Source organism: Danio rerio, chromosome 9 (assembly GCF_052040795.2).
Source record: "Danio rerio strain M-AB ecotype USA chromosome 9, GRCz13ab, whole genome shotgun sequence".
Lineage (NCBI taxonomy): Eukaryota > Metazoa > Chordata > Actinopteri > Cypriniformes > Danionidae > Danio > Danio rerio.
In genome coordinates, this window is record NC_141029.1 from 34187098 (window position 1) to 34210924 (window position 23827).

The window sequence follows — 23827 nt, forward strand, 5'->3', positions numbered from 1 at the left end:
ATCACAATTTGAGCACTGAGCACAATCTGAGCACTTGAGATCAATATATTTCACCCACAGCTGTTTTTCAGTCATTTATAGCCCTCATGTCCATGTTAGAGCTACAACTCACTGATGTTTAGAGATTCAGTCATTATACTAGGTTTGTGTCTGCTTTTATATTTGGTGTTGGATTAATGTCTGCTTGTAGGGAAAATCTATTTGTTTACTTCTGCTATTTATACTTTAATTTGCATTTAATTTTATTTTATTTTTTTCACTTGACTGCATATTCGGAATGAAACAGTATTAGAAGCACACACACATACTGACAGTTATAGGTACTGTACATTGTTAAGGGTCAATGATGCTAATATTTGGCACAAATCCATCAATTTCCCCTTTCTGGCTGTTCTTTCTGTGAATGAATAATGTAGAAGCACTGTCCATGTGTGTTTCCTTGTCGGCTAGTAATGCTATAATTCATTGCACAACAATAGTCTATCAGGCTTTTTGGCTAAAAAAAAGAGAAATCAGTTTAATTAGTTATTATTAGATTATTTTTAAATTTCACCACCAAGCTGTTGAATGGTCAGCGTATGAGGCGGCTAGGCTAACCTAGCTTCAATTTTGATTAAGTTATTCTCTAATTGGTTGCGTATTATGTTGTGAATGTCACTTGAAGTAGCAGGTCATCTTTTCGCATATGGTTTTTCGAGTACTATGACTTCGGACTACTACTCGGATTACATTCATTCATTCATTCATTTTCTTGTTGAAACAAAACTTTCTGATGGCAAAAACATCAATTTACTTCAGATATCTTTCAAAACTGCATATTCTGTGCCGAATAGCTCCTGTTTGAAAGTGAAAATGAAAGTCAAGACCTTTAAGTGTTTTAGTATCTTAACTACATATTTATAGGCTGTATTACCAAAAAAATATTATATTTTTAGGGTAATGGTGTCATTAAATATGATGCCAGACATTCAAAGCTTAATTTTAATATCTCAATAATAGCTTTGAATGTAAATATGTTGTGACAATATGGCGTTTTATATGAGAACGGTCAGAATGAGCAGTATGGTAATTCTAATAGTTACAGAATTCTAGTTCCACTGTTATTATAGCCTACTCTCATGTCTGTGCTAACGCAGAATGAAGCGAGTGCATCGATGCCCATTCTGACCAATCACAGATGTTTCTGCTGAGCTCCTGAACACACAGGCATTCAGCTCATGCTGATATGCTCTCTCATTGGCTGCAGCTCGTCACTACATCTGACCACACGTGGGGTTGAGTCGGCCGACTGCTCCGGAATATTTAGCATGCTGAATGTTGGATTTCCGTCTGTGAGGTGTCGGCGACGCATCAGCGAGCCTCGTTGATGCGTTGTTCAGTAGTTCACACATAAAGAGCGGCGAGCGCCGAGCACCCGCAGATTTCTTCCTGATCACAGCCCGATCTGTCGGCGAGCTCGTTAACTTCCAAATCGGGCTCAAATCAGGCTTAAAATCCTCTAGTGTGAACTAGGCATTATCCAGCAAGTTTTTACGCAGCGGATGCCCTTCCAGTCGCAACCCATCTCTGGGAAACTACTCGGCTTACATTATGTTTTAAACGTTCTATATAGTATGCAAGTATGCGATTTCGGACGCACACAAAAACTGTACATTTTAAATGCATGGATCTTCTAAATATGAATTTTGTCGTTTAAGATATAGAGCTAACTAGCTAATAGATATCCTTAAGGCTATAGATTTATTATATAAAGGCAACAAAGTTGTTTTTATTTGATGGGGATTGGATTTCATGTGGACTTTTTATCAGGTCAACCCATCAGTCGAATGTAAAAGGGCACAGAAGTGACATCCAGAACCAACGTTAAGAAGTTAACAGCCTCTGACTGATCTTAATCTCACATGTAGCCCTGAAATTGTTACCATGGAGAACCAAGAGGTTGGTATGATGCCCAGAGGGCAAGTAGGCACCACGGTTCCATAGAGATATTACAGGGTTAAACCAAATTAAACTGACAGAGTTTTTGTTACTCTGAATAGGATTATATCGAAGTTATTGTAACAAAAAATACATATTTTTACAGAAATTCTTTTCTGATTTTGATTGGGGGATAAAATAAGACAAACTCATTGTGAGATGTGGTTGTAGCCAATCAGGTAAACAGAGCTGACCCACAAATTATCACACAAATTGCTTAACATTGGAGACTGCAGACAGTCTACAATCTGACCTGGGCTGTAACTGCGGCCCTCCAGATCTGTGTCTCCGGGTGGTGTGCGAGGAGGGGTGCGGGGCAGGGAGCGGCAGTCCCTTCTGGGACTGGGCACTCTACCATTACATCCCCCTCCTCCAGCCTGCTGGAGCACTGAACCCACAAACCTCACGCCACCCCTGGCATAACTGTTCACCTGAGAACACAGACAGTGACAGCAGTCAGTACATCCAAACACTCCATTTTAAGGTGCTCTCCAGGAAAGAAGTCCCATTTTTAAATTATCTGTGATTTATATTATGATTAACGAATATATAAAAATACACACACATGCATGCATATATATGGTAAAAAGGTTTATTTATATTCAGAGATTAAATATAAATGTAACAATTTATATATAGATTTAAATAACTATGTAAACAAACAGTTTTTCATAATTATGTGCACCTGTATTACACACATACACACACAAACATATACATATATATATATATATATATATATATATATATATATATATATATATATATATATATATATATATATATATTTATGTGTGTGTGTGTGTGTGTATATATATTAGAGCTGCACGATTCTGGCTAAAATGAGAATCGCGATTTTTTTGCTTAAAATAAAGATCACGATTCTCTCACGATTCTGTGGATGTAAAATAAAGGTATGGTAAAAACAAACATATGGCACAACCTCGATAATATTTTGTGTAGGTCTACTGGTTTCTATAAATAATTCTATTCTACTTATAATAATTCTGATGTTGAATTATTATGTTTGAGATATATGCTTGCAATCTGTCATATTAGAAAATTTTATTCACTGGTAAAATCAGACATTTGCCATTATCAGATTATATTCAACAATATATATCCTAGAATACTTATACTAACATTGTAAACATTTATTTTCATGCAAAACTGTGGGTTCGCTGTGAAAGAAAAAAACATCAAATGCTTGTCGTGATCATAACTCTAAAATGTGATACGATCATTTAAATGAAGTGCACACTTTCGGTTTCATTCTGACTGCTAAGTGCTTGTTCATACTTCGCGCGCGGCTCCAAAACGATCACTCTGTGCCACAAACTGAATATTATTTACAAATGTATTACCTGTTACTCACAACATATACAGGTTCTGTTTACTAAAGTAGACGCGCGCGGGTCTATCATTAAGTAGAGCGCGCGCACGCACTTCTCTGTGATGATAACTCACGGTCAGCAGCTTACGTCACGTGTGATTTCCCGATCGCAAAAACATCATTTTATTAAGACAAAAATGACTTTTTTTGTGTGAATTTTACCTTATAAATACAGTATGTGACTCATTCAACATCATTTGGAGGTGTCTGAGCAACGTGTGTGAAACAATGAAAAGACTCGTGCAGCCGCCTTTTCTTCTCCCCTGAACTTGAAAATATGATTGAATCATAGAAAATCGTAGAATCGTAGAAATGCTGGATTAAGATCGTCAAGGGGGTTGAATAGAGATCGCGATCTTTAAACGATTAATTGTGCAGCTCTAATATATATATATATATATATATATATATATAAATACACACACACACAAACACTCATATATCAATTTTATTTATTTATTTTTATTTTAATATTAATCACAATTGATCTTTGCCCAGTACTAATTATTATAAGGGACTTCTATACCACAAGCAAAACAAATACTTTGTATTGGTCACAGAGAAATGCCAGTATTTGTGTAGTTTCAGTTTTGCTTTAAATGAATGCAATTAGGTTTGATATTTATAGTAATATGCGTAATATTTTTAATCCCTTTTTCTGTTCGGAATACTACTTAATACTATTCATGTTTACTGAAAATTAATTTTACTTATGAAGAGTTTCCACTCTAAGCCAGTTGTCAAATTGCCTGACTTAAAGCTGGATTTAGATGAACTATTCACCTTAATTTTCCACATAAGAGTTGCACGGCCTTATAACATAAATGTCAAGACTTCCGGTCTTATTTATTATTAAAAAGCAACTCAAAAAAACTTACATAATTACATTCAATATAAAATTGTATGTCTATTAAAGTAAGTTTTTATACATGTATTTTCTGGTATGACCAGTGAAACACGTGGCACAGCCTGAAGAAATTAATATTAATAACTGGTTAGACAAAAGCAAACAAACAAGGAATAATGAATAAATCCAATATCAAGCAAGTAGAGAGTAAAAGCATTTCAGAGTAAGAGACAGACCCGGTCAATGAGGAGTCTCACTGTATCGCTGGTCAGAGATTCTCCTGGCAGGGGCCACTCTTCCACTCGCAACACTGGCAAACTGTCAATCATCGGCACTGTGTGACTACTGCAACCACACAACACAAACATCCATAAAGACAAATACATTTTAAACTCTCTCCATGAAAACATTAGCAACTGTCAGCGATAATAAAATATGCATAATCTTAACATGTCCTCCATTAGTAAAAATGCTGAGAGGCTTAACTCTTCTGACCCTGACAGAATGTCTGGGCCCAAAAGTCAATGATTTAACAAACAGTGCTGATGTATAACCAACACCAAAAGAAACTTGTTTCAGACCGGTTTTCTTCACCATAATAACATCAGAATCAGAATGAGCACAAACACACATGAACTATTTTTTGTGGTTTGCAGAAGCTCAGGGTACACACATGCATACATACATACATGCATAAATATCTACACAAGAAGACAAAAAAACATTTAAATAAATGTTAGATAAAAGTAAACAATAAAAATTATATAAATGCTTTCTAAATGTGAAATTAGATCTAACTTTTAATTTTGAGAATGCTTTTGAGAAAGCACAAATTATATATATATATATATATATATATATATATATATATATATATATATATATATATATATATATATATATATATATATATATATATATATATATATATAAAATATATACACACACACACACACACACACACAAATATATATACATACATACATACATACATACATACATACATACATACATACATACATACATACATACATACATACATACATACACACACAGATATACACACACACACACACACTCAAAAATTATTTTTGCTGCATGTTCCAACTACTCATTTAAGATGAGCTGAAATCAACCCAATTCTTCAGTTTTTTGTTAAATTTGTTGTTTAACACACCTCGGGAAACACACATGAACATTTTGTTGTTTTCAGAGGCTCTTGTTTTTGAGTGTTCACACAGACATGACAGCGAGGGAGTTTTCAAAAACTTGCCACTTATGCAGAGTTCAGACTGCATGATTTTAACCCAGATTTTGACTTATTTTGCGGACCAAGACAAACTTGTCAATGATTCTTCCTATCTGCTTGTTAAGTGTGACGTCATGCGAAGGGGCTTCCGGGTCCAATCGCTCTATGAAACTGATTGGGGAGACTCATCAAATGGTAATAATAAACGTTTACAAAGTTACTTTCAAAAATCACAATCACAGTATATATGTCCATGCCTAATATGCGATGGCCAGAAAGTGATTATAAATATAAATTATAAATTGTTAAAATGTTGGTATTTGTGATGCAGCAAGTCCAGAGACCAATGTGTACACTATGATTTTATATAAAATACACTTTAATGTGTGATAAGACTGAAAAGTGTTCATAAACGAATAGTGGCTTCGACCCGGAAACAGTATTCTATACGTCACCAATACCGATACGTCACGACTTAACAAGCAGATTTCAAAGTCATGCAGTGTTAAACCCCCTGTCACCAATTCATTTTGCAGTGTAAACACAGCAGCGACGGTATGCTACCACAGATAGTCATGCAGTGTGAAAACATCTGTGACTTAAATACTTAAAAAATCCTGCAGTCTGAACTTGGCATTAGACACCCATTTTCAGATTTAAGCAAATTTAGTCATTAAAACACTTGTCATATAAACAAACAGGTAAAATGCATGAAAAGTTTCCTGTTTTTGAAAATGAAAATGTCATGTAAACAGCTCCTGAATCACATGTCCCAGAATACAATGGGCAATTTCTTTCCAGAATTGAACAAATGGAGACTTCTTAGCATATAGGAACTTTAGTAACTAATGTGGGCATGCCTGAATGTCACCGCTTGCTTTTTGCAGGCTTCACTACCACAGTCTCCGCTTGAAATCATATTCAAGCTTATACTCACTGGATAAAGACATCACTCATAAAGTATTCACAGGAGCTGACATTACACAGCTCAGTGTTTTCCAAGCCACAATACTATTAACACATGACAACTGTCCTAGACTTTACTTTTCAATATTTTATTCAGCTGAAACTAGCCTGTCTTGTTCCTCCACTCGTGCTGTGCAGTTTCTCATTGGTTGTTAAAAGACCACACTGTTGTCAGGGCTTCGTTACAACTAAACGCAAACCACATCTGCACCCAAACCTGACTTCGGACCCCTCCCACTCCAGCTAGACTGTCTGACCTTTGCCATTAAATATTCATGCCGACTCATTAAATGTTAATTATTTACTTGGAAGGGGGCGGTCTGGCTTTTTAGGGTGCAAAATACAGGGTGCAAGGGTGATGTACCTGGATCGTGGCCGAACCAGTATGGCCCGGTACAGCAGGCTGCAGGGCAGAAAGCGTGTCCGTCCCACAGATAGGATGATGGGATGCAAGGCGGCCAGTACGTAGCCCTGGGTGTAGTAGGACTGGAGGGCATGAGGCAGCTCACATAGAGAGGACAGATACTGCACAGTAGGTCGACTGCCTGTGGAATACAGCACAATACACACCTTGAAAACCGCCATATAGTTCTAAAGCTCCGTCAATACAAGCAAAATAAATGACAACATTAAGAACCTGCACGTTCTCCGACAAACCCAGACATAGACTTGCATAAACAGCTCATTTTGGCCAGGAGCAGCCCTTTTAGAAAGGAAGGGGTTATCTGATGTATATACACAGCTAAATCCTCAGAGTAAAATGTACTCAGTTTAGATAGTATTTGGTCCCTTTCTAAATTGAGTTAATGTTACGCAAGTTAATGAGAAAATTAAAGGATTAATTGGTTGATGATTAAGCACTGATGATGAACATCTGCTGTTAATAAGCAGAAACTCAGAAGAGAAACACAAAACTATAAATGACTTCAGTCACAAGCTGTTTCCATCCAATAATGGGAATGAACTTTAAGCGCAAAACTGGATAATCGCATAAAGATGTGAGAATAAAGCTTCCATTCAACGAATCAAAACGAACTAAATCGTCACTTTCTGATCAACTGGTGCCAAATATCAACAGTAAAAACGAAATTTCCTGCTGTAGGAGAAGCTGCATCCATCTTATCTTCATCTAATAAATGACTTGCGCCTCAGAAGGCAATCCTGCACGCAGTGAACGCGCGGTGGCGTGTAAAGGTGTCAGACGATTCTGGAGGTCATTAATGATATAATAACACTAATACTTAAACAGTAAGACATTTTAGAAATGACCAAAACAAGTCTGATCTCTTATAACAAAATCACATGACCTTTTTTAATGCGCATACTAGGGTTGTAACAATATACCGGTATGACGGTTTACCACGATTTGAACGTGCACGATTATCATACCATGAACAATTGCATATCAACGGTTTTAACCCTTAAAGACCGAGACAGCCACCCGCGGCTAAAAATAAGTATTGCTCTTAAATGTTTAATAACTTTTGATCCGCTGATCCGATTCATACAATTCAAAGATTGGCATAAAGAAGAGAATCTCAGCTTTCCAGTGCTGTATCACATAACATTCGCGGACTTTCAGAGGCTCCGGAATCAGTGCGGTTACGTCATCAACATTTGACAACGCTGATTTGACAAAGAAACGCTCGTCACTGTGTCTCCGGACAAATCAGACATGATACATTGATGCATTGTCCCTCCTCCATGCTCAGATTGGTTCAAACTCGCTATATCACAACCAATAAGCATAGGTTTCGCTTTTGCTTGTGGACCAAGCTTTTTGAACAACACGGAATGAGAGATAGGCATACATTTATGCGCGGCTAAATAAAACGCAAAAAAAAAGTTTTGCATGAAATAATTCTCATACTAAGTACTTTTGCATGCACAGCAGCACAGAAACATGACAAAACAGTTACACAGCAAAGACGAACTGCTGCTCTTGCTGTTTTCAAAAGACGCAAATGAAGATGCAGCTGTTTGTCTGCATTGCAGACAACCATATCCATATCCATAGACAACCATATCCATGCTGGCACATAAAATCTAGGGATGTTCCATATTGAATCTAGTTTCGTTATGTAACTATTTATAGTATAGTAAATATTTATATCTATTTTTTACTGAGGATTTGCACCATGTTTATTTGGACTTTATTTGGACTTTGACACATTATTTATTATTTTCTTATTTTTATTTGTTCATTGTAAGTGGTGTTGTTTATAGTAACTAAAAATATATTATTTGGAAAAAGTCAAATTTGCTTCACTGTTCTATTATTTTGTAACATACCGTATACCGCGAAACCGTCAAACCGTGGTATTGTTTTAGACGATTATCATACCGTGAAAAATTCATACCGTTACAACCCTAGCGCATACTGAAATTTATGTGGTAAAAGTGTTACCACCGTAGTTTATGCGCATCTTTTCCTATTGGATAAAAAGTTTATCCCACTCAGTTATGTGCATAAGTTTTTTATGCTAGAGTAGCATATAAAAATAGTTAGATGGAAACATAGTTACAGTCTTAGATGAAATAAGGTGAAATAAAATCTGAAATTGAATCTCTCAAAATCTCAGCAGAGGATTAAGCAACTCCACAAACAGCAGCTTTACTTATTACCAACCTGTTTGCCCTTGTTTAAAGAGGGACCAAATACTCTGTGCAGTAAACTTTGCTGTGTTTACACACAAATTATTAAGGGTGTCACGATCCTCCAAATCCTTGATTCGATTACATTTTGATTCTAAAGTCACGATTCGATTTTCGATTATGAATAATTAATTAATTAATAACGAATTAATTATTAGTAGCCTACCGTTTAAACTACCTGACTTGCATGGTCTTTGTTTACCCATAAACAAATCAAACAGTAAATAAATAAAGGTAAGTTACACACATAATTACCACCTGTCAATCACTTTTTTTCTGCAGGACTCGTGAATAGGCAGTGATCTGTGTCGTTATAATGGCGTCGGTAAAAAAGGTGCACAACCAACAGAAACCAGCCAACAGTATCTGAGGTGTTTGCTAAAATGACTAAGTACTTGTGTGAAAGTAAAAGATGGAAGCAGTCTACTGACTCGCTGACTGCCTTAACCCGCTGTCTCGAGCGCATTACAATGTGTGTGCGTCTGTATCTGTGTGTAAATGAGTGTGTGTGGTCACGTGATGTGCGTTTTCAGCGGTAGTGAGGAAGGAGGGCTGCTCAGAAATGCTATACGCCAGTGTGGATGTGGATCGTTGTTGTTCTAAAATGCCATTTAAAAACAAAGACATATTAGTGTAAACAGGGCCTGAGTGTGTATTTTTCGCGAGCGGATTTGCAACGGGTGCGGGGCGGAGGATCGCGATGCGCCCATCGTCTATCATCCCAACCGTAATACGTACATAGCAGAGCTTGCAAACTGTGTTTTTTTTTGTCGACAACACGAAAGTTGTTAACCTAACAAACTGGAAATCCAAAATACTTCCACACCGACGACTTCATTGAAAGAGGAAAGGATTTAAGCTCTGTCGACGGGTCTCCTGTGTCTGCAGTTTAACAAGCACTTCAACACGCATGTTTTTTTCCCGCTTGGCAAGCCAAGCTAACGTGACAAGGGGGCGTGGCAGCATCGACGATTCTATTTTTTGATTCGATAATCGAAGTTGAGCATAAATTTTAATCGATTTTTAATCGAACACCCCTACCAATTATTAATTAATTTTTAATAAACATTCAATTTGGAAGACATAGTTGAGAAAGCAATTATTTTTCAATATGCAACAGTTCCACCACAGAAGATAGTATATTGCTCAAAAACTTTGAAATACATCACTAAAAAAAATCTGTCTGTGGCAATTTGTACACGAAGACCTTTTCAATGTGAACATTATAACATTCAATTCTTGCTATGATTGCAAATATTAATTTTTAGCATCAGTTCCAGTTTTCATTGTTACGTCCTCCAGAAATCATTGTAATAGGCTAAGCTGGTAGTCATTTTTATTTGTATTATTTGAAATGGTTGGTATTCTGTGGATTATGAAATATCTATATTCCCCCCCCCCTTGTAATAGAAAGTCCAGACAGCATTTACTTAAAATAATAAGTACATAAAATATATGTGAGCAATTCCATGTAGACATCAACCTTGTCATGAAAAAATTAAGTTTTCACCAAAACAGCGAAACCCTTTTTTAGGTATTTTGTGTGGGCGTGTATTGTAAAGTACACATCCATAATAAAGCTTTTGCCTCATAAATGCAAAAAAATAAAATAAAATGAATCATTTTTATTTTAGAGTGAGACACCTCTTATCCTTCTGATTAGCATTATTTATTTTGGGTTGTGCAGTTTGATTCACAGAATTTCTACAAAGTATGTTTTGTACTGTAAAATCGCCGACTTTTTTGGTCACATCCATAACGCATGTTTATTTTCCTCGTTTAAACTATAAAACATGTTTACAGATTGATATTTTCTGATCCCATAACTCTGTGGTTAGTTGTTTTGGAAAATATAAACAGATGTTTCAATATAATGTTAACATATACTTTCTATGTGAATTTATGTGTCGAGTTTTTACTGCAAATGTCACATCAATAATGCTGGAATTGCTCAAGTAATATAATTCAATGGTGTTCTGCAATGGTTAGAAACCGCTTCATTTATTTTGTGAAAAAATATCAGTTTACCTGAATACCTAAATACCTAAAAGTATTGATGGAATATAATTAAAAGTGCTTGAAAAAGTGTGTATATTTGTGCAAACCTACTGTAAAAGCGATTCAAATTTAAATCACTTTGATTTGAATATGCAACTTTTTCTTATTTTAGTTAGCTAAAACTGTTTTTTTATCTCTCCAAAATGAAAAAAAAGACTGACTGAAAATAAATGAACCGTTATTGTTTTGGCTGATTTTTATTTTGATGTTGTTATCAAATATTGCATGATTTGACAGAGACAGAATGTTTTAATTGCAGTTACAATTTAGCAGCAGAACACAAGGACAATTTTACTTGTACACATTACAGCAACTGTTTTTTTTTAAAGAGTCTGTAAAGATGATGAACTTTCGGAAAATAGTCAAAAGTCAAAGACTAGAGAATACAGAAGATGTATTCATATAGCTTTGAATAGGGAAAAGTGTAATGGTCAATATGGTGAATAAAGCCACACCTTCTAGTACAGAAGCCAATCAGCAATCACTATAGAATGGCGATTCTCTGTAAGAGGGACTCAAACCAGGTGTAAATTCTTGCAGATTTTGTAATTCAAATGTTTAGAAATTAATCTAAAGAGACAGTTGTTGTTGTTTAATGTTATTGTTGATTCCTAATTTGAAATGTAATGGTAAGCTTGGCAAGTAATTTTGAAGATTTTGATGTTTCCTCATTCAAACAGAAGAGGCATTTCAAAGATAGCCACCGAGTGAAATGACTTGCCTTAAAATACTTTGACAGAGTTTTTATTTGTTTGTTTGTTGGTTTCAAACAAAAAATGCCCTTTTCAAAGTATGCAGATCAGTGTACACATCCTAGGTAGCCAACATCAAGGCCGCCCACTAGCTGTTGGAACAGAGCCCATGTTAAGGTTTCTGTGAGCAGCTACCGTTCAGTTTTCTTCTCTTCCTCCAGTCTGGAGCCTCTGACAGGAGATCACCCTGACGTCTCTCTCTCCTCTCCCCATCCCCCAAACACACTTCCTGTGTCCACAAAGAGCTGCTGTTCACAGGGAACACTGGCCCCATGCCACACACTCAGACTCACAAACACAACATTCCACCACACACAACACAAACACACGCAAACATTCAGACTTTCGGTTCCCACACTGACGAAGCAAACTTTGCATCTCTGAGACCAAATGCATTCTCACTGAAAACTGGTAAACAGGTCACGAACGTTGGCTCATCTGAGTCACATTTGACAGCCAACTGCAGCGTCTGTGGCAAATAAAGGGGCTTTGATAGGCAAGTATGCATGTCTGTCCTTCACACCTGAGCTTTAAAGATACATCATATTACACAACGGCTCCCAAAGGCCAAACAAAGTGGCTTCTTTATAGAGATATAGACCCTGAAAAGGACTGCAATTTGTCCAAAACCATTGAACCCCCTCCTCCTGTCAGCTCTCACACACACAGAGGCCTCTGTTCTCCTTAGAGACTTTGAGACGGACTGTGTGTGTGTGTGTGTGTGTGTGTGTGTGTGTCTTGTTTACGAAAAAAGAATCAGCAGAATTGGTGAATAAAAGGAAAACGTGACAAAGTAAAAAAACTGAAAAGTGTCTGAAGGTGTAAAGGTTACTGAAGGATTGTGAAAAACGGATAGACTACACCAGAAAGAGGAGGCAGAGTGAAGGAATTTATGGGATGTTTTATTAGCCAGAAAACGTTTAGGGAAAAAAAAGATGTCTTTTGTATGAAAGTAGACTAACTAGTTGAGAGTGTAAAGGAAACTAAATTGTCAATTAGGGTTGCAGGGTTTACCTGTACTGTGGTAGTATCGCGATACAATGGCTCCAAAACACTGTCGGTGTCACTGTAGTTTGTAGATGGTAGTATCAACATTAACAGTCTATCTACAATAGATGATGTAATAGTGTTACAATAATAGTGTAAAGTTAAACGCGTGCTGTGTATAACATTAACAACATTGTGTGTGACGCATCGTTGCTGAAAGGCTTGAATTAACTCCACAACAAATACATCAAATAATCATTGGGAAAGTTCTTACTGTAGTATTTCTCACAAACGTTACTTGAGATCTGCTTTCTTTATGTCTGGCTGTTATCTGACGCAGCCGAGACAGAGATTCAGGCCCTCTCTGACAGGCACATGGAAACAGTGGGCGGGGAGAACTAGCATTAAAGGGCCATGAAACCCCCTCGTTTCAGCAGGGTGTTTTCACACCTCTTCTTTGGAAAAAGTCAGAAAAGTGGGGGTGTCCAGCTCTGTTTAGGGGGGAGTGTCGGAGAAACTAAAGTGGGAGGGTGTGGGAGTGTCTATTTGGGCACGCGCGAGTTTCAGTCAAAATACACAGGAGAAAGGGATGGTGTTTAACCTACATGCACATCTGTAGTCGAATTATTTGCCAAATTATTAAATGTTGGACTTTAACTGCAGTTTGGCTCTTTCATTCAGGGAATTCATTCATGCCCCTCGCGACAAATGAGATATTTGATTCGAAGATCTGCTCTATGCGTGTATTTTTCATGCAATGTTTGATACCGCACGGCGAATGAGAGAGAAAAAAACTCCGCATTTCCCGGAAACTTAGATGCACACGGCAGGTAGCGTCCGAAAGCCGCGTGTGTTATTCCGGTCACTAAATGCGGTGCTAACATGTTTGCACTCAATGCAATAGTTAACTTATTTGATACGAACAAACTGAATATACAAAGAGCACTGGTCGCTCACTTACCAAATCTGTAGAGACAGGACAATCATCAGCAACTAGAGCCGCGTCTTTATGAAGAGAAGACTACATCCGGAATCCGGATTTCAGCGTTTGCAGATGAGAACAGCTCTCAGGTAAACAATAATCCTCCTTAGACACGTAAATTATTGTTGTCGAGCGTCGCGTACACCGTTAATCCACACGTGATCCAGATGAGCTCTCACAGAGAGAAAATGAAAACGAAACTTAATGGCAGCAAACTGTAAAAGCAACACTTCACGCTTGTTTTGCCAACACAACGTGGCGTCTCTGTGGTGTAAAGACGGTGACACTAATGAATATTAATGAAGTTGCACAATAGAGCGCGCTGATTGGTTTGAACCAACCCTTACTCATGCATTAATGCAGCACACTGTAAGACGTAATAAGGCACACTCTGGCACAGACGCCCAGTCTGCACGCTGGAATACAACGCTATTATGTCATGACCGTGACGCAGCTTCAAAAATTCGTTTCAAACAGGAAGTACGAATTTGCTTGAAATAACGCAAAAACAACCAATTTACACTTTTTAGTGAAATATAGGTGTCCTAATAGTGTTTTTAGCAGTGTGGGACACATATATGACTGTCAACAGCTCAAAAAATGTGTTTTGGTGTTTCGTGACCCTTTAAAGGCACAGGCAACAAAAAACCGCTATATTGTTTTCAGTGCAGAAAATCCCAATATTCTGAAAGCTACAATAAATAATCTGATGGATGTTTTGAGCTGAAACTTTACAGACACATTCTGAAGACACAAAATGCTTGTTTTATACATAGCTAAAACTGTGTTTCCTGGTAATAAAAAAAAATTAAGTCACTTGCTACCATCATTTTGACAGCCAACATTACATTTACACATTTAAATTTAGCAGATGCTTTTGTCCAAAGCAATCAAGACAATCAGCAATTCAACAAGAGGCAATACACAGTGGAAGTGCTAATTATTCAAAGGAACTGTTAGTGCTCAGAGAATTAGGTGTTAGTTAAGTGGAATGTTTTTTTTATTATTTGGGAGAAAAGTGTTTTTACTGGTGGTCTGTCAGGCCCACTCGCCTGTGTGAAGCACAGTAAGTGCAGATAAAAAATAATTATTTAAAAATGTAAAAAATAAAACCCCCTAGGGACCATAGTTTCAGCTAAAATGTACTAAAATGTAATCTCGAATAGCCTCAATAGGTATAAATGAACCACAACTTTGGATTGAACAATTTTTTAATTATACTGTAAATAAAACACTTTATTTTATTACATTTCTACATCAAAACAAGCTGTCGTGTCATTTCTTGTCAGAAAATCATTTTAATATTCACAAATCCACCACCATGCCAGCATGAGATTAATGCAATAAGAGATTACATCAACATACCCCCCAGATGGAGAAAGTAGGTTTGTTCGATACTATTAGATTGAATCAAATCTTTCCAATTCAATCCTCTGACTATACAGTTGATTGAGTATTTTCATTTAAAAGAATAGTTCATCCAAAAATAAAAATGGTCACGATACATTCAGTTTCACTCAGGCACAACTAATTCTCACTGAAAATAAGAAACCGAATGAAGGTCTGTCTAATAGAGATACAGATGGTCAGGTGCTGGTCCAACTGAAAAGCTGAACTGAAGCTAATCCCCATTTTTCCACACAACAGCAGTGAATCTGATCCAAGGTAAAGATTAAGGCCGCACACTGTAATTGGGTCTCCTGCATCTCCAACAAGAACATCTGGCTTTCAACAACCAAAGGCCCACATCATAGAGCTAGTTCACCCAAAAATGAATAATCTGTCATTTTTTACATGCCCTTCACCAGCTCAAAGCCTATTTGAGATTCTTACTTCTGTTGAACACAAAAGAAGATATATTTGAAGAATGCTCGTAGCAGCACCTATTGACTTCCACAGCAATTTGTTTTTGATGTGTGCCAGCACACCTGCGTTCTTCAAAATATGTAGTTTTTTTGATTAACATAAGAATTACACGAAGGTTAAAAATCACACGAGAATGAGTAAATAATGAGGTCATTTCAATTTTAAGGTGAATAACTTTAGGATCAAATAAATTCATACTATTTGATCATGTTATTTTAATTTCTTAATGCTTTGGGGTTTCATTTCAATAAATGGCATTTTGGGAATTAAAATTTTTTTTTTGCATTTTATTTATAAAAAATAAAATAAAAAATCAACAATGTAAATTCTCTGATTCAAATCTATGATGACTATTTAAAACATTATAAAAGACTTGCTTTCTCTCATCCAGATGATACCAAGTATCAACGTGAGCAACAAATACAGTTGCAAACAGAATTATTAACCCCCCTGAATTATTAGCCCCCATATATTTTTTCCCCAATTTCTGTTTAACGGAAATATTTTTTCAGCACATTTCTAAACATAATAGATTTAAAAACTCATCTCTAATAACTGATTTATTTTATCTTTGCCATGATGACAGTTCATATTATTTTACTAGATATTTTTCAAGACACTTCTATACAGCTTAAAGTGGCATTTAAAGGCTTAACTAGGTTAATTAAGTTAACTAGGCAGGTTAGGGTAATTAGGCGGCAAGTTATTGTATAACGATAGTTTGCTCTGTAGATTATCGAGAAAAAAAATATAGCTTAAAGGGGCTAATAATTTTGACCTTAAAATGTTTTTAAAAAAAATTAAAAACGGCTTTTATTCTAGCTGAAATAAAACAAATAAGACTTTCTCCAGAAAAAAACATATATAATCAGACATACTGTGAAAATTTCCTTGCTCTGTTAAACATCATTTGGGAAATATTTTTAAAAGAAAAGAAATTCAAAGAGGGGCTAATAATTCTGAATTTAACTGTATTTCATATCAAACCCTCAGACCTTCCATATTCCCAAGTTGGAAGTCTTGAGTATTGATTAGGGCTGTTTGATATTTCGTTTTAGCATCAATATCAAAATGTGTGCTTTCGCGATCTGCAATGTTAAATTGGGATTATAGCAGAAAAGGAGCCGGAGTTCAGAACATGACATTTGTGGAGTCATTTAAGATTTTTAACCACAAATAAGTGCACAAACGTTTATCACTTGCATGTGTTTTAAGTCCTGTGACTGCATGAGCACATCAAGAGAGTTTAAGGCATTTTTATTAAAAGTTTATTAAAGAATATTTTATTGAAAAAGATTGCATTTTTTTTTTACATTTGCTTATTTAATTTCTGTACCTGAATTCTAATTAAATCACAATTTAATCTGGTGTAATTGTATTTATGTAATAATGGCAAAGAAAAACAAAACATCGCAGTAACAGCCCTAGTACTGTTGAACATGCTTTACAAATATTCTTATACAACACACACACAAACATAATCTTCATTGTTACTATGATATTCTTAAAGGTTTAAATAACCTAAAAGATATGCTACGAAATTTCTGTGAAAACCTCCTTTTGGAGCCTTTATTTTTCTAGAAAGTATTGTGCCTGTTCTGACATGAGAAGCAGAACAAGACAGGCCTGAGAGAAGCAAGTATGCAAGCTAACAACTAAGGCATTTTACAGGCGATACCCTTCATATATCATCATATCATACATGTCAAGCTGTGGTTCTTGCATATGGCTGAAAAGAACCAAGCTTAGTGCTACAGCAGCCACGTAACCAACAGTATTGATCACTTAAAACTTTCAGACATAAACTCAGTCGAGGTCTTTCCACAGATTATACTCGACACGCAGGTAAAGCAAAAATCTGCAGATCTGTCTAAATAATCTGAGCGCTCTGATGATCAGTGTCAGACACCGTCGCTTCAGGCATCTGTAAACCAGGTGTTCTCAAGAATGAAAGCCTGGATGGAACAAAGGAAGAATTAACATTCCCCTTCACTTTTCTCTTAAATCTTACACTCCGAAACCCACGGACATGTTTATGTTCTTATGAAAAGGTGCGATATCTGACTGAAGATGTGTTGCATTAAAAGTATTTATTTTTCTGTTATTATTGAGGCACTTGATGCATATTGGCATAATAGTTTACCCCAAATAAAAATGTACTCATAACTCATCTTATCTTTTATGATTACCTTTAGGATATTTTAAAGTGTGGAGGAATACTGCAGCCATTGACTGTCAGAGTAGGAAAATCATATACTATGGATGTTGATGACTGTTCGTTTTTACATTCTTCAAAATATCTTATTTCGTGTTCAACAGAAAAAGCAGCACAATATATATTTATAGGTCTGACAAGTGAAGAGTGAATGAATGATGAGAGAAATTACATTTTGAGTGACCCATCACTTTAAGACTGCAATATCGATATAGACATTTAGCTTTTACTTAGCAAGCCGTTTTTCTCTTCCATCTTCTAAATGGCTAGATCTGACATCTAGGCAGGTTAAGACACGTGACCCTGCAGAAATACTCAACATTCCAAACACTAATAATCATGAAATAAAGATTTTCAATGCGTTTGGGACCAACTAGATTTCCTTCTTTTGACATGGATTCTCTAAACTTCAGTATCCTGTTGAAGTATAAATCAAGAAGCCGTCTAGATGTTTTTTTTTATAGCTTTACCAGATCAAAAACCTGCTCTAAAACAAGTGGCAGTCAGAATGGAATGAGAAGCACTCTGTAATCATCAATAACGTTACAGTACAATACAGTAGGGCACTCACAACTTATACAAATATATACACAAAAACATGTACTTCATGACATAGCACATCATCAGTAAAATATTTTTTTGAAGTGTGACTAGAGTGTGTCTAATGCTCTGAGAATTTCTGAGAACATCTCAAAAAAAGTCCTAAGTCAAGTAACTAGTCCAAAACAAGTTATTTAAGATAATGCATCTTAAAATATCTTTAGTTTTTAGTAGGGTCATGAAAATAACCAAAAATGCTGAAATGGCCTTCAAAAAAAAAAAGAATGGAAATGTACGAATTATTTTCTGACAGGACACCATAAAACAAAGCACTGCAGAGCAAAATTCTGAATATAGGTAAAACATTATTATAAATATTATTATAATTCTATGACCAATTCCTTCATCTGCTACAAATCTTATGAAGACAAAACAGGTAATTTGCTAGATGTAGATGTCCTGATGATGTTTAAATTATTTTATTTTGGGATAAATTATACCTTTGTTTATGAATGTAATAGATATTTTGCATTAAAAACTAAATTTGCTATTTTTTTTCCAACACCCTAGCTGACTGAAATGTGGTCTGGACTCTGGAGCATATATGAGAGGAGTGTCTGAGAAGGCAGCATTTCAGTAACCATTCCAGATTTTACTTTTTCCCGCTCCCCATCTGGCTTGTTGAGACACAAACCCGCACCAAATTTCAGACAATCCGTTTCCTCTTCAGGCAAACTAACACAATACGACAACTTTCCATTCCATAAACTATTAATGGAGGGCAACATTAAGCACATAGTTTATTAAAAGCAGGAATAACAACACTGTAGCCAGCCTGGTGAATGGTGTGGTTCTGGATGTTTTGCAGTTATTTAACTAATTTTCCTAATTATGAGGTTTAAATACTGTGTTTTAGCAACATTTTAAGCACTATTATTATTATTTTTTTTTTTTTTGCTAGATTAGTTTGGCAGATAGTCAAACGTTTTGACGTATTAAAAACATTTTCTAAAGATTTAAATTAAAGAAATATGAAAAATAGTCTACTATTATACTACAAATTCATTACATCATACATCACGAGGGGTTAAAAATAGGAATCTGTTAGTTTTAAAACAAAAACTCTGGCCTGTTGTCATTTATAAGGCAGATAACAAACTGGCCAAAAAACTTTTGCCCAGTCCGAATTCGGAGATTTGATTAACAATACTGAGAAGGTCATGATTCGCACTCGCACAATAATTACTTTGTATAGTTTTTATTTGATATTCTTCAGGTGATACAAAACACAGACATTGTGCCGAAACGTCTGTTTTGTATCACTTGAAGAATGTAAAATAAAAACTTTAAAAATCAATTATACAATGAGTGTGAATTATGACCTTCTGAATATTATTATTGACATGATTAACGCACCAAAAAGGTTTTTTAAAAAAACGTGAGTGTGCAGGGCAAACTTCATTACTCATTTGAATAGCAAAAAATGTATGATAATGTAGAGCAGTGGTAGGGAACCTATGGCTTGCGAGATACATGTGGCTCTTTAACCAAAAATACAAGGCTCCAGCTGTTTCCCTTTAAGAATATTTTACAGTTTCCTATTGAAAATACAATTAAATTTCCTTCTTTTAATGTAATTTTTACAACAAAATGAATAAATCAGTTTACAATAAAAAGACGTTTCAACCAATAAACTTGAATTGCAACATCAATATATAGCAAACCATTTGCGTTTCTATGATATCCTCGCACACGTATATTCAAACAACATTCATGAGTTAGTGATGGTAAAAGAAAACAACTGTCCTTCATTCATGGACTTGCTCAAAACGTGATGCTTCATATTTGTTTGTTTTTGAGTTGTGAATGGACATAAATTAAGGTTTCTCTTAAGCCTGTATTATTCATAGTAGTAAAACGTGTGTAAATATATATTGGGGTATACAGCACATACACCCCAATGGCTCTTTTAAAAAATGCCTATTAAACATTCTCTTTGCTGAAAAAAGGTTCCTGACTCCTGATGTAGTTTCATGATTTGTCCAACCTCTCTTGTAAAAAGTACATTTGATAATTTATGGATAACAATAATAGCCAAATATGCATCATAAGTAACTTTAATATTGGCTGCATTTAGTGATTTACGTTTTATTGGTCATTTTATTTTTTCTTTCAAGGTCCAATGTTTGGAATAAAAGTTACTTTCTAAAATGTTTTCTCTATTTAACAATAATACAATGAAAGTTGACTTTACTTGCAAGTCTTACTTTAGGTCTTAAAGCTTTTTCGATGGGTTATTTTGATAATTTATGATGGCATGGCAGTCAAAATAGGACAAATGAGCTAATGTGTGGGACAAATACTGGACATTTGTCAGTAGGGGGCTGGGTCTTTCGAACCACCCGAACCGCCCCTGGCTACGGTCCTAAATAATAAGGATTTAAGGAAATTCAAATAGTGGAAACTGTTGCTCAGAGTCGGGTGCTGCTGCTGCTGACTGTGACTCCCAGACGCCGTTTATATGGAGGTAACGTAAAAAAACCTGACCTATTTCCACAGGAGATCAGGCTGTTGCTGGGTAAAACCGTATAAAGCCCTAACACACTCCAGGACACACATGCCAGGATTCATCATGGCACAAGTTTAAAAAAAAGTGAAAATATGGTGCTGGCTCAAATCCTAGTGAGCTACCTACCTAGGGAGTATTCTGGGCACCACCGGCACGTGTTACAGCTAACCAGCCAAGCAACTTACCGAGTTTTGAGACACAGCCAAATTAACAAATAACATTAGAGCTCCTTTTCCATTCATTACACCGTTGCAAGATTAAAATATAACATGGTTGGTATAAGTTTAGGCAAAACATCGACTTAAAATTACGGTTTATGTTAGTAAGCTTTTAATATGTTAGATTTCCTTGAAAACTAGTGGTGATTAACTTTAATATTATTCTTTATTGTGGTAAGAACTGAGAACATAACTGGTCTTTTTTTTTTATAACTTATCTTTTTTCTTAACTTTACTTGCAGTGATGATGAGTTACCTTCCAGACTGAAGTCTAGCAGCACATACTCGTACGCGGAGTCTGTTTTGGTCTCAACTTGTGGTCTCTTCAACGTGGAGTAGATTTTCCCCGGGCTGCTGTCCTCCGGGTCCTCCAGTTTCCGTAGTCCACATCCCATTATAGCGGGATCCCCAGCACACTCGGACTCCTGCTCCTGTGTTTAGTGGCTTTGCTCCATATTCCAACAATTTAATCCTTTGGGAGTGGCGCTGAACCGAGGATGACGTTCCCGATCCCCTTAAAGAAAACGGCTCAAGTCTAACTAAGTGATCAAGCAAAGATCACCAATCCTGCTGCGAGAGGGTACACTTTCTGAAACTCTTTGTGAAGTTGATGTGAGGTAAAGGAATTCAGATCCACAATAGAAACCCAAATCACATTCACTCTCCCTAAATGGCCGCGAAATAATAAAGCAAAGTTGTTGCGGGCTGAAAGCGTGCTGAAATTAATGAGGGGGCGCGGCGAGATAGACGGAGAACGGGGTTAATGCTGAATTATTAACCAGGGCGGGACTGCATATTAATGAGGAGGAGGGGCGTGAGTGAACGAATCATACATATTATAAAAGAAGAAATCATAAATACGCTGCAAACAATTAACATTGGCATACTGTACAATATATGCGTTAATTCAGGTTCCGTATAACGTGATTCATGCACTGTAAAATAGAATAAGACCAATTAGTCCTGACAGCACATGTTTTTAGGTCATTGTAACTTATTAAACTCAGCAAATAATGCTCTAACTTAACTTGACAAGTTACGCAATCTGTTTTAAGTCAGTTTAACACAATATAGGTTCAATGGATTCATAAGGTGAATTTGATTCAGCTTAAAAATTTAAGGGATCCAAGGTTTTTGTTTTTACAATGTGCGTTTGTTCAATTTATTTATGGTTATGATTCATTATAAAATGGACTTCTGTCGACTTTGGTTGAAAATTCAACCATGTAGTTTAACAATTTCTGTTTTCTAGCCATTTTAATAGTTTGAAACAATATTTTGTACATGAAATAAATGAATTAAGGTGGTTCATTCCACTGGGACAATCCCAGATTAATAACAGAAAAATTGTTGGCAGGTTAATATTTGCAGGCAACATTGCTTCAAACTATCAAAAAATATATAAAATTAACTTTTTTAAACTTTTCAACTCCAAACTTTGTTGGAGAAAAGAACCAATAGTGCAATTCAAAACCATTCCTAATTTTGGCAACCATCTCAATATCTTTCATTTATCATGAATGAACATTTTACACATGGAGATAATGATTAAATGAAAAAAGACTCATGGAGATTCAATTCAGTTTAATTCATCTTCATTTCTATAGCACTTTTACCATGTAGGTTGTGTAAAAGCAGCTTAGCATAGAAGTTCTAGTAAATAGAAACTGTGTCAGTCCAGTTTTCAGGGTTGAAGTTTAGTTAAGTGGTTTAAATTTCACTGCTGAAGTGCAAACACTGAAGAGCAAATTTATCGATGTGCAGCTTCATAAATTCTGAACCATGCAAGCAAGTGGCGACAGCGACGAAGAACAAACTTCCCCAATTGATGAAAGTGAAGGAAAAAACCTTAAGAGAAACCAGGCTCAGTTGGTAACGATCATTTCTTCTCTGGTGCAGAGCTGCTATAGGCTCCGGAGACTAAAGAACACTGTATGTCGATCATGCGGAAGCTGCATGTGTGAGTATGTCATCAAGGGTGTACAGGCTGCCCACCAGATCAATGCGGAGACTCGTCTGTCACTGGGGTTTGCTCTCCACTCATCCATGAGCACCACAGCATCTGCTCAAGATACGGCCTGGTCCAAGATTATGGAAACCTCTCTTGAAGACCTCTGTTGTGAGCATCATCTCTTAGTGTTGTCCTTGATGTCCTCAATGCTAGGCATTATCTCTTCACAGATCACATTAATGGCCCTGCACAATCTCTACAGGCCTCGGGATGAGTAGGTGGAAATAGAAAACAAAGAAAATAAATAGTGTTGCTGCTGTTCATAGTGTATTTAAACAAAGAATAATAGATAAACAAAGAATGAAAAAAGACAAAACTTCGGTTTTATAATTTTTATAAAACACATTTTATTACAATTGCTTTATTAATGAATGCGATATTATAATATTTTTTTCTCCCCGACCATATTATTAGTAATTTTAAAATAATTTTGTAAAGAATCTTGGAGCAGATGGCTTTTTGGTCACTTTCTGCCACTTTGGCTTTGTAAAGCGGGAACGGAAATACTATAAAGTGATTTGAAACCACTTTAAGTGAAGACT

General features: G+C 36.0%; 1 protein-coding gene across 2 annotated transcripts in view; it reads right to left on the reverse strand.

Moving 5' to 3' along the window:
* rftn2 (raftlin family member 2) overlaps positions 1 to 22011 on the reverse strand; it is a 30832-nt gene extending 8821 nt beyond the window's left edge. The window contains exons 1-4 of one of the 2 annotated variants that reach the window (XR_015498804.1): positions 21531 to 22011; positions 6797 to 6977; positions 4454 to 4562; positions 2231 to 2408 (exon numbers count right to left, since the gene is read on the reverse strand). Coding sequence is in view for 1 of the 2 variants with exons in the window: in NM_213420.1 (NP_998585.1) it covers positions 2231 to 2408; positions 4454 to 4562; positions 6797 to 6977; positions 21531 to 21669 (607 nt within the window). In the remaining variant the exon portion in view is untranslated. 2 annotated transcript variants of the gene reach the window in all.
* Positions 22012 to 23827: the final 1816 nt, after the last annotated feature.